This window comes from Coregonus lavaretus, assembly GCF_964263955.1.
Source record: "Coregonus lavaretus genome assembly, chromosome: 37".
In the NCBI taxonomy this organism is placed as follows: domain Eukaryota; kingdom Metazoa; phylum Chordata; class Actinopteri; order Salmoniformes; family Salmonidae; genus Coregonus; species Coregonus lavaretus.
Genome location: NC_140024.1, coordinates 2,698,994 through 2,711,633, shown reverse-complemented (window position 1 = coordinate 2,711,633; position 12,640 = coordinate 2,698,994). Strand labels below are relative to the sequence as shown.

General features: G+C 43.0%; 1 protein-coding gene across 1 annotated transcript in view; it reads left to right on the top strand.

Moving 5' to 3' along the window:
• Nucleotides 1-12,640, top strand: part of LOC311111697 (sodium- and chloride-dependent glycine transporter 2-like) — a gene marked incomplete at both ends in the record, with an annotated part of 43,031 nt that overhangs the window by 28,814 nt on the left and 1,577 nt on the right. Inside the window, 4 exons of the mRNA XM_084154491.1 lie at nucleotides 970-1,101; nucleotides 5,107-5,206; nucleotides 6,673-6,773; nucleotides 9,445-9,612. Coding sequence (XP_084010617.1) covers nucleotides 970-1,101; nucleotides 5,107-5,206; nucleotides 6,673-6,773; nucleotides 9,445-9,612 — 501 coding nt within the window. The remainder of the gene's footprint in view (nucleotides 1-969; nucleotides 1,102-5,106; nucleotides 5,207-6,672; nucleotides 6,774-9,444; nucleotides 9,613-12,640) is intronic.

The window sequence follows — 12,640 nt, the reverse complement described above, 5'->3', positions numbered from 1 at the left end:
TGCTATAGTAGTAGCAAGCTAACAAAGTTTCCCCTTCTCATCTTTGCGCTCTCTCCCTCAGAGAATGAACAGTCGCCCACTGAAATATAATTTATTTGGAAGAATCAAAAATGACTTTGGAAATCACTTTACTCCGCCTCCTAAAGTGCCACCGTACACATAATTGCTGCTATTAGGCAGCACTAAAAGGCAGGGTAGGCCAGGTCTCATGATTGGAGTATTCATTGCAGTGTGTAATGCAGTGTACCCTAGTTTGTTTTAACACCATCCCAGCAGGGCAAAAGACTCGGGGCTGATACAAAATCATTCGGGTCTGGTGATGTCAATGGTGTGTGTGTGTGTGTACGTGCGTGTGTGTCAGCGCTTGGCACTAAGAGGCTGGGGATACTGTATTGATGAGAATTTTGTGGGGGAGCTCGGGAGGATGTAGAGAAGCGGTGAAGTGGCAGATAGCTCAGTCCCATTGGGCTCCTCTCTCTCTCGCTCTTTGCTCGATCTGTGTATTCATCCTTTCTTTCCTCTGCACTGGTCCTCTAGCCCCTCTGCCCCTCTTGTCATTTTCTTATGCCCCCTCTCTCATCGGTGACTCTTTTAAGCAGGTGTTATTTCTCTATCCATGCTATCTTTCTCCTCTCTCTGCTCCCTTTGTCCATAGATACTGTATCTGTTGTGTGATTGTAATGACTCTCTCTCCCTCACTGTCATTGACTTTCACTGTTGTCTCGCCTCTCTTCCTTGACTTTCCTCTCTTATCTGCTCTCTCTATGTTTTCTCTTTCCCCTATCTCTCCTCTTCCCTCTCCCTTTTCTCTTCTCTCCATCTCGCCTCCTTCCCCTGCTGTCTCCCTACTGTCTCCCCCGTTTGCTCCATCTCTCCTCCCTCTCTCTGTTGTCTACCCTCTTTTCTCTTATTTCTCCTCTGTTCCCTCTCTCCTCTCCTCTCTTGCCTTGCTCTTCTCCTTCATCCTAGTTTGCCACCATTGAGACCATAGTGACGTCAGTGTCAGATGAGTTCCCCCAGTACCTGAGAAAGAACAAGCCTCTCTTCACGCTCATTTGCTGTGCCTGTTTCTTCTTCCTGGGATTCCCTATGGTCACAGAGGTACAAAACACCACGCACACACACTCACACATATACAGTTGAAGTCTGAAGTTTACATACACCTTAGCCAAATACATTTAAACTCAGTTTTTCACAATTCCTGACATTTTATTTAGTAACAATTCCCTGTTTTAGATCAGTTAGGATCACCACTTTATTTTAAGAATGTGAAATGTCAGAATAATAGTAGAGAGAATGATTTATTTCAGCTTTTATTTATTTCGTCACATTCCCAGTGGGTCAGAAGTTTACATACACTCAATTAGTATTTGGTAGCATTGCCTTTAAATTGTTTAACTTGGGTCAAACGTTTCGGGTAGCCTTCCACAAGCTTCCCACAATAAGTTTGGTGAATTTTGGCCCATTCCTCCTGACAGAGCTGGTGTAACTGAGTCAGGTTTGTAGGCCTCCTTGCTTGCACAAGCTTTTTCAGTTCTGCCCACACATTTTGTTATAGGTTTGAGGTCAGGGCTTTGTGATGGCCACTCCAATACATTGACTTTGTTGTCCTTAAGCCATTTTGCCACAACTTTGGAAGAATGCTTGGGGTCATTGTCCATTTGGAAGACCCATTTGCGACCAAGCTTTAACTTTCTGACTGATGTCTTCAGATGTTGCTTCAATATATCCACATTTTCCTTCCTCATGATGCCATCTGTTTTGTGAAGTGCACCAGTCCCCCCTGCAGCAAAGCACCCCCACAGCATGATGCTGCCACCCCCGTGCTTCACGGTTGGGATGGTGTTCTTCTGCTTGCAAGCTCCCCCTTTTTCCTCCAAACATAACGATGGTCATTATGTCCAAACAGTTCTATTTTTGTTTCATCAGACCAGAGGACATTTCTCCAAAAAGTACGATCTTTGTCCCCATGTGCAGTTGCAAATCGTAGTCTGGCTTTTTTATGGCGGTTTTGGAGCAGTGGCTTCTTCCTTGCTGAGTGGCCTTTCAGGTTATGTCGATGTAGGACTCGTTTTACTGTGGATATAGATACTTTTGTACCTGTTTCCTCCAGCATCTTCACAAGGTCCTGTTGTTCTGGAATTGATTTGCACTTTTCGCACCAAAGTACGTTCATCTCTAGGAGACAGAACGCATCTCTTTCCTGAGCGGTATGACGGCTGCGTGGTCCCATGGTGTTTATACTTGCGCACTATTGTTTGTACAGATGAACGTGGTACCTTCAGGCATTTGGAATCTGCTCCCAAGGATGAACCTTGTGGAGGTCTACAATTCTTTTTCTGAGGTCTTGGCTGATTTCTTTTGATTTTCCCATGATGTCAAGCAAAGAGGCAGTGAGTGTGGAGGTAGGCCTTGCAATACATCCACAGGTACACCTCAAATTGACTCAAATTATGTCAATTAGCCTATCAGAAGCTTCTAAAGCCATGACATCATTTTCTGGAATTTTCCAAGCTGTTTAAAGGCACAGTCAACTTAGTATATGTAAACTTCTGACCCACTGGAATTGTGATACAGTGAATTATAAGTGAAATAATCTGTAAACAATTGTTGGAAAAATTACTTGTGTCATTCACAAAGTAGATGTCCTAACCGACTTGCCAAAACTATAGTTTGTTAACAAGAAATTTGTGGAGTGGTTGAAAAAAAGTTTTAATGACTCCAACCTAAGTGAATGTAAACTTCCGACTTCAACTGTACATGCTAGCACACACACAAATGAGCATGCACGTATGAAGGCACACGCATGCATACATGCACCTACAGTGCCTAGTGAAAGTCTACACACCCCTTGCACAGTTTTACATTTTGCTGATTTAAAATTACATTTAAATAAGGGATTACATTGGATCTTTCCGCTACTTCTCTACACCCCCTGCTTGACATGTTTAAAGTGAAAGAAACATACAGTATGATTTTTTCTTAATATATTTTTTAAAACAAAGATGTCTTGATTGCGTATGTCTTAACACCACAGAGTTAATACTTGGTGGAGGCACCTTTGGCAACAAAGTTTGAATATTGCTGTCCATCAATGATTCCCAACCGAATGTATTGACTTTGAGCAATTCTGAGAAAAACTATGGATATAAACTCAGCAAAAAAAGAAACGTCTTCTCACTGTCAACTGCGTTTATTTTCAGCAAACTTCACGTGTAAATATTTGTATGAACATAACAAGATTCAACAACTGAGACATAAACTGAACAAGTTCCACAGACATGTGTCTAACAGAAATTGAATAATGTGTCCCTGAACAAAGGGGGGTTCAAAAGTAACAGTAACTGTCAGTATCTGGTGTGGCCACCAGCTGCATTAAGTACTGCAGTGCATCTCCTCCTCATGGACTGCACCAGATTTGCCAGTTCTTGCTGTGAGATGTTACCACACTCTTCCACCAAGGCATCTGCAAGTTCCCAGACATTTCTGGGGGGAATGGCCCTAGCCCTCACCCTCCGATCCAACAGGTCCCAGACGTGCTCAGTGGGATTGAGATCCGGGCTCTTCGCTGGCCATGGCAGAACACTGACATTGTCATGCTGGAGGGTCATGTCAGTATGAGCCTGCAGGAAGGGTACCACATGAGGGAGGAGGATGTCTTCCATGTAACGCACAGCGTTGAGATTGCCTGCAATGACAACAAGCTCAGTCCGATGATGCTGTGACACACCGCCCCAGACCATGACGGACCCTCCACCTCCAAATTGATCCGCTCCAGAGTACAGGTCTCGGTGTAATGCTCATTCCTTTGACGATAAACGCGAATCTGACCATCACCCCTGGTGAGCCAAAACCGCGATTTGTCAGTGAAGAGCACTTTTTGGCAGTCCTGTCTGGTCCAGCGATGGTGGGTTTGTGCCCATAGGCGACGTTGTTGCCGGTGATGTCTGGTGAGGACAACAGGCCTACAACAGGCCTACAAGCCCTCTGTCCAGCCTCTCTCAGCCTAGTGCAGACAGTCTGAGCACTGATGGCGGGATTGTGCGTTCCTGGTGTAACTCGGGCAGTTGTTGTTGCCATCCTGTACCTGTCCCGCAGGTGTGATGTTCGGATGTACCGATCCTGTGCAGGTGTTGTTACACGTGGTCTGCCACTGCGAGGATGATCAGCTGTCCGTCCTGTCACCCTGTAGCGCTGTCTTAGACGTCTCACAGTACGGACATAGCAATTTATTGCCCTGGCCACATCTGCAGTCCTCATGCCTCCTTGCAGCATGCCTAAGGCACGTTCACGCAGATGAGAAGGGATCCTGGGCATTTTTCTTTTGGTGTTTTTCAGAGTCAGTAGAAAGGCCTCTTTAGTGTCCTATGTTTTCAGAACTGTGACTTTAATTGCCTACCGTCTGTAAGCTGTTAATGTCTTAACGACCGTTCCACAGGTGCATGTTCATTAATTGTTTATGGTTCATTGAACAAGCATGGGAAAGTGTTTAAACCATTTACAATGATCTGTGAAGTTATTTTGAAAGACAGGGTTCTAAAAAAGGGAGGTTTCTTTTTTTGCTGAGTTTATGTTGCCCAATCTTATTCAAAATTATTCACAGTTGTTATTGCTGCAAAAGCTGCTTACACCAAGGGGGTGTGATGACATACTCAATCAAGACATATTTTTTAATAGAATTTGATTAATTGAGAAGATTTTCTATAATTTGGAGAATTATAGAAAATGTGGAGCAGGTTGTGTACCTAGATAAGTAGGACAAAATATCTTATTTAATTTTAGGGCAGCAGAAGGTGAAAACTGCAAGGGGTGTGTAGACTTTCACTAGGCACTGAATGTGCGGTCACACACACACACACACATTGTAGTTATACATTTATTTAACCTTAATTTAACTTGGCAAGTCAGTTAAGAACAAATTCTTATTTACAATGATGGCCTACGAAAAGGCAAAAGGCCTCCTGTGGGGATGGGGGCTGGGATTAAAAATTATAGGACAAAACACACATCATGCCCTCCATACACTGACACTGGCTGTGCATCACTGGCTTATGTTGTGTGTGTGTGTGTGTGTGTACGATTTTTGCGTTTGTGTGTGTTCAACAGAATGGGATGTACATGCTACAGTTGGTGGACACATACGCTGCCTCTTACTCTCTGGTCATCATTGCCATCTGTGAGCTGATCGGAATCTCCTACTTCTATGGTGAGTAGTAGAATAATTCTATGAAAATTACTTTTGATCTTTTGTTTACCTGACTATAATAACCTTGCTCTCTGATAGCTCCAGTAGAAGTTGCTCTTCGGTGCAGATCTAGGATCAGCTTACCCTCCCTAAATCCTAACTGTTGTCCTGTGTGGCTCAGACGGTATAGCGCTTGTAACGTCAAGTGCTGTGGGTTTGATTCCTGCTGGGGCCACCCATACGAAAAATGGATGCATTCATGACTAAGTCGCTTTGGATAAAAGTGTCTGCTAAATGGCATATATTATTATTATTATAAACATTAGGAAAAATAATGCAAAACTGCATTCAGATCATTGTCTCGGGTGGCAAATTCATCCTACTCTTACCTCACTTTATGAACGTCAGAATCAGAAAAGCCTCATAGCCATTCAACATTATTGATTGCCATTTTGTCTTGACTAAACAACATAAACACAGAAAGCACATGACTTATAGTGTGTGGTGCTTAGGTTGTTAAATCATGGTGGCTGTTTGCAATTCAAATGAGGGAGGTGTTAAACAATGGAAGTTTTCATGTATTTACCTGCAAATAAACGCGTCTCCATTCTCACAGACCTGTTACCTGTTTTTTGGTTACATGGTCTATGAAAAAACAGGATTCATGTGTAGGTCTCGAGCTGGGTTTTTTGTGGTGAAAATGTACAGTGTTTATACCTACTATCCATTTCACATATAAAAGAAGACTAAAAAAAGAGAAAAAATACAGGTTGTCTCAGTATAAATGGGCTATAAGAGGCTCCAGACCAGGTGCCTAGGTTGCCCTTAAGCACAGATCTAGGTTCAGCTTAATCCTTAAATCCTCATCCTAACTGTTATGAGTAAAAACACCAAACAGACCTTAGATCAGTGTCTAGGGGCAACTTTATCCCTCTCCGACAGGGGGCTCGAGCACTTCTCATTCTGACCACTAGATGTCTGTGTTACCATTCTAGTGGACCAATTATCAGGTCTGAAGCAGACCCGTGAGTATATGGAACAGACTGTACTCCAATTCGTCACAGCATCAGCAGAGGTGGTTCCAGTGAAATGATTGTGTGGCTTGTGACTCATCTCTCGTCAAGTTTGTCGGTCAATACACCGACAACAATTGTGACAATTGTCAAGCCACATTGTTTTGGAGGATAATAAATGTCCCGGGGTTCTCCCTGGGAGTGAATGTGCCTTGTAGGGGACCTGTGTTTAGCTCTCTTGTCTGGAGCTCTGGGTGAATCTGGTTCACTCTCTGGGTGCGTCCCAAATGGTACCCTATTCCCTATATAGTGCACTACTTTTGACCAGAGGTGTATACAGATAGGGAATAGGGTGCTATTTTGGGTGGAGTTTCTGTGTGTCAGAGTGATTCTACTCCCTTCAACCGAGCAGTCGATTTGACTGACTCTCCCTCTTTTCTCCTCCTCTTTCTGTCTTTATTCCCCTCTTCCTAGGCCTGCAGAGGTTCTGCGAGGACATTGAAATGATGATTGGCTTCCAACCAAACCGCTTCTGGAGAATCTGCTGGGCCTTTGTGACTCCTACCATTCTGACTGTAAGTGTGTGTGTCCGATCTATACGGAATGGGGTTTAGATATTCATAGGCGTGCTAGCACGCACACTCACTCACTCACTTACTCATACAGAGACACAGATGCGTGCACACACACACATACACACACAAACAAACAAACACAACACACCTATTGTGTTTCCCTTTTCACTGCAGCCTTTTCAAATTTAGGGGCCAACATCGATTTGCAGCAGCGAGTGTTAACCAAGAAAGGGAACAAAGCAAAAAATAAATCCCAGACTGAAACGGAAATTGTTTTCCTCACTATTTACCGTTATAACACAGGTTGTTTGTGCTATTCGAAATGCATCACTCCTATAGCCTACGTAATGTTGTCATAACTATGACATAACAGATTGTCAAAGACAAATTATTTGAACCTAAAACGTTTAATAAAAACATTTATAGTAAAATATTATGGGGAATGGAAATGAGAGGGCTACTTACACAGTGTTGGGAAGGGATCACAGCAGTGATTGAATGAGGATGTGAGGCATGAGTTGAGATGTTCAGAGGTTTGACTTCAGTGCAGGACAGAGGTTGAGATGTTCAGAGGTTTGACTTCAGTGCAGGACAGAGGTTGAGATGTTCAGAGGCTTCAGTGCAGGACAGGCTCCTCATGGATGCATGTTGGAGAAGAGCTCAACTCTTCCACTGAGGGCAGGACAGGATTTGACTGGGAAGACAAAAAACAATAACACAACACATTTAGACAAAAGAGCTAAGATTGAGTTAGTCCAAGCAAGGAGTAAAATCATTGATGTACAGTATATGTGTAATAATTGGATTGTGTTTGTTGCTGGTCTATGGTATTTATCCAAACACGAGGGCTGCTTACACAGTGTTGGGACAGGATCACAGCAGTGATTGAATGAGGGTATAAGGCCAAAAAAATCTCTGGGGCCCTGAGTTTTTCCTTATCTGGTAATCTAACCAGGTAAAACTCCTGACCCTTTAGGGTATGACAGTGATAAATCACTGTTAAGGTTTTATATTGGCTATGATGGGTCCAGTTTTTCTAATCAGATCACATGGTTTTTAAAAAATCCTGGAAAAACTCCTGGCCCTGGGGAGGATTAAAACCCTGTCAAACTGCAGGAACCTTGTACTTGTTCATATGAATTATATTTAGACTAGACTAACAGGGGGGTTTCCTCTACACAGAGACAACAACTGATGGACAATAGGACTCACAGGGCTGAGCTTGCTTTATGCTTGTTTGCATCGTGTAGGCCTATGCAACTGTAGGCCTAATTCAAAATGTAGTCACAGCCTGTGTCATCACTATTGTGTTAATTGATTAATTCCAGTTAATAATGTTGTATTGCACATATTACCAATTTGTTTACCATGACCAGATGGACAGGGCGCATAGGCTGTATGCACTTGCTTTTTTAAATTATCCTACTTAAAAATCGTCTCGTTATTCATCCCATACAGCATGTCAGATCTCTAACGGTTAAGTTATGGCAACTCACGTCATAGTCATGACACAAAACTGTTTATAACACTAAATTGACATGGCTCACTAACTGGCTCAGTATAATGCTATTACATTTTTGCAAGAAAATCTAATTATGGCTTGACAATGTCAAATCAGTGTCAGGACTGTTTATATGACACCTGTTATGTCATGTTGATAATACAGTTCAGTATGCTTTCTGACGAATGATTCAAACTAAGTATTATGGAAATTTCTATAGCACACCAACTCAGTAACCTCATGCTCTCCTACCTTACAGAAGTTACACTGAGTATACAAAACATTAAGGACACCTTCCTAATATTGAGTTCAACCCCCAAATCTTACCCTCAGAATGCCTCAATTCACCGGGGCATGGACTCTACAAGGAGTCGAAAGCATTCCACAGGGAAGCTGGCCCATGTTGACTCCAGTGCTTCCCACAGTTGTGTCAAGTTGGCTGGATGTCCTTTGGGTGGTGGACCATTCTTGATACACACAAGAAACTGTTGAGCGTGAAAAACCCAGCAGCGTTGCAGTTCTTGGCACAAACCTGTGTGTCTTTCCCATTCCCCCTCTGAATGGCACACATACACAATCCATGTCTCAATTGTCTCAATGCTTAAAAATCCTCCTTTCAACCTGTCCCTACCCCTTCATCTATACTGATTTTAAGTGGATTTAACAAGTGACATCAATAAGGGAACATAGCTTTCACCTGGATTCACCTGGTCAGTCTAGAGCAGGTGTCCTTAATGTTTTGTGCACTCAGTGTATGTTTCACCGCATTGGAAGGTGTTACAGTGGCAGTACTAGTTTACTAGAATGTCTCTTGCTGTAACAGCTGAGCGTAAGTGACAAACGACACAGCTATTGCTCCAGCCTACCACTCTCCCCAGCCAGCCAGTCCGCCCCTCTCTAGGGGGTAACAAATGACCCCGGAGACCTCTGTGATGCATAATCTTGTCCTCCTCTTCTTTCTCCTCTTCTCCCTGTTCCCTCCTTCACCCCTTACCCTCCTCATCTTACCCTCCTGATCCTTCCTTTCCTTATCTCTTAATCGTCTTCTTCCGGTTTTTGATCACCCTCTTTTCTCCACCTCCTCCTTCACTTCGTCTCCCCCTCATCCTTGATTCTATTCTTGCTCCTAATCCTCCTGTCATCTCCTTTTTCTCCTCTCTCTCCCTGCAGGGTATCCTGGGGCTGAGTCTGTACCAGTGGAAGGTGATGACCTATGAGGACTACACCTACCCCCCCTGGTCAATGGTGATGGGCTGGCTGATGGTGTTGTGTTCTGTCATCTGGATCCCAATCATGTTTGTCATCAAAATGCACTTGGCCCCAGGCAGCTTCATGGAGGTATGTATGGGACACAATACCATGCACATGTACTGTAAGCCTGTTTGTACAGTACCAGTCAAAAGTTTGGACACACCTACTCATTCAAGGGTTTTTCTTTATTTTTACTATTTTCTACATTGTAGAATAATAGTGAAGACATAAAAACTATGAAATAACACATATGGAATCATGTAGTAACAAAAAAAGTGTTATACAAATGAAAATATATTTGAGATTTGAGATTCTTCAAATAGCCACCCTTTGCCTTGATGACAGCTTTGCACACTCTTGGCATTCTCTCAACCAGCTTCATGAGGTAGTCACCTGGAATGCATTTCAATGAACAGGTGTGCCTTGTTAAAAGTTCATTTGTGGAATTTAATGCGTTTGAGCAATCAGTTGTGTTGTGTCAAGGTAGGGGTGGTATACAGAAGATAGCCCTATTTGGTAAAAAACCAAGTCCATATTATGGCGAGAACAGCTCAAATAAGCAAAGAGAAATGACAGTCCATCATTACTTTAAGACATGAAGGTCAGTCAATTTCAAGAACTTTGAAAGTTTCTTCAAGTGCAGTCGCAAAAACCATCAAGCGCTATGATGAAACTGGCTCTCATGAGGACCGCCACAGGAAAGGAAGACCCAGAGTTACCTCTGCTGCAGAGGATAAGTTCATTAGAGTTAACTGCACCTCAGATTGCAGCCCAATAAATGCTTCACAGAGTTCAGGTAACAAACACATCTCAACATCAACTGTTCAGAGGAGACTACGTGAATCAGGCCTTCATGGTCGAAATGCTGCAAAGAAACCACTACTAAAGGACACCAATAAGAAGAAGTGACTTGCTTGGGCCAAGAAACACGAGCAATGGACATTATACTGGTGTAAATCTGTCCTTTGGTCTGACGAGTCCAAATATGAGATTTTTGGTTCCAACCTCTTTCTTTGTGAGATGCAGAGTAGGTGAACGGATGATCTCCGCATGTGTGGTTCCCACCGTGAAGCATGGAGGAGGAGTTGTGCTGGTGTGGGGGTGCTTTGCTGGTGCCACTGTCAGTGATTTATTTAGAATTCAAGGCACACTTAACCAGCATGGCTACCACAGCATTCTGCAGCGATACGCCATCCCATCTGGTTTGGGCTTAGTGGGACTATAATTTGTTTTTCAACAGGACAATGACCCAAAACACAACTCCAGACTGTGTAAGGGCTATTTGGCCAAGGAGAGTGATGGAGTGCTGCATCAGAAGACCTGGCCTCCACAATCACCCGACCTCAACCCAATTGAGATGGTTTGGGATGAGTTGGACCGCAGAGTGAAGGAAAAGCAGCCAACAAGTGCTCAGCATATGTGGGAACTCCTTCAAGGTTGTTGTAAAAGCATTCCTCATGAAGCTGGTTGAGAGAATGCCAAGAGTGTGCAAAGCTGTCATCAAGGCAAAGGGTGGCCACTTTGAAGAATCTAAAATGTAAAATATATTTTGGTTTGTTTAACACTTTTTTGGTCACTACATGATGTGTTATTTCATAGTTTTGATGTCTTCACTATTATTCTACAATGTATAAAATAGTAAAAATAAAGAAAAAACATGAATGAGTAGGTGTGTCCAAACTTTTGACTGGTTCTGTATGTCCCATAAATACATTCCAGATCTATGCAGATCTGCTCCTTTTTCTTTATTTTCCTGTTCAGTCACCCATTGAAATCCTGGGGTAAGGAATGTTTTTTGGACTGTAAATATCTTATGTGTTTTTAGCAAATGTAAGCAACATTTACATTTGTCTGTAGCATACAGAAGTTCGTTTTTTGGTATTTAATACATGTCCCGGTTTGATTTTGCCTGTTCTGTTGACAGTCCGTAACTCTGAGGTTTGTGTCTTTGAGGTTCTACTGTAGTATAGTTGTATATAAAAATAATATTTATTTGCACATCTCATTCATCTCACACATCTCATATAGGTTACATAAACAAACAAACAGTCCACACAATCCCCTCAGCAATTGTGACTATGAACTCACTATGACCTTCCTGTCTCTGTGTGTTACTGGAACACAGTATGTATGAATAATGTGAGCATTACTGTTGGAAGCATGTGGTAAGCACTGAGCTCCCTAGTTACAGTGCATTGGGAAAGTATTCAGACCCCTTGCCTTTTCCCACATTTTGTTAAGTTACAGCCGTATTCTAAACTTGATTAAGTAAAAAAAAATCCTCATCATTCTACACACAATACACCACAATGACAAGCAAAAATTGGTTTTTCAAAATTTTTGCAAATCTATAAGAATATAAGAAACAAAAATACCTTATTTACATAAGTATTCAGACCCTTTGCTGCTATGAGACTCGGCATTGAGCTCAGGTGCATCCTGTTTCCATTGATCATCCCTGAGATGTTTCTACAACTTGATTGGAGTCCACCTGTGGTAAATTCAATTGATTGAACATGATTTGGAAAGGCACACACCTGTCCATATATAAGGTCCCACAGTTGACAGTAAATGTCAGAGCAAAAACCAAGCCATGAGGTCGAAGGAATTGTCCGTAGAGCTCAAAGACAGCATTGTGTCGAGGCAAATATCTGGGGAAGGGTACCAAAAAATGTCTGCAGCATTGAAGGTCCCCAAGAACACAGTGGCCTCCATTATTCTTAAATGGAAGAAGTTTGGAACCACTAAGACTCTTCCTAGAGCTGGCCGCCCGGCCAAACTGAGCAATCGGGTGAGAAGGGCCTTCGTCATGGAGGTGACCAAAAACCCGATGGTCACTCTGACAGAACTCCAGAGTTCCTCTGTGGAGATGGGAGAACCTTCCAGAAGGACAACCATCTCTGCAGCACTCCACCAATCAGGCCTTTATGGTAGAGTGGCCAGACGGAAACCACTCCTCAGTAAAAGGCACGACCGCCCGCTTGGAGTTTGCCAAAAGGCACCTAAGATTCTCTGGTCTGATGAAACCAAGATTGAACTCTTTGCCCTGAATGCCAAGGGTCACGTCTGGAGGAAACCTGGCACCATCCCTACGGTGAAGCATGGTGGTGGCAGC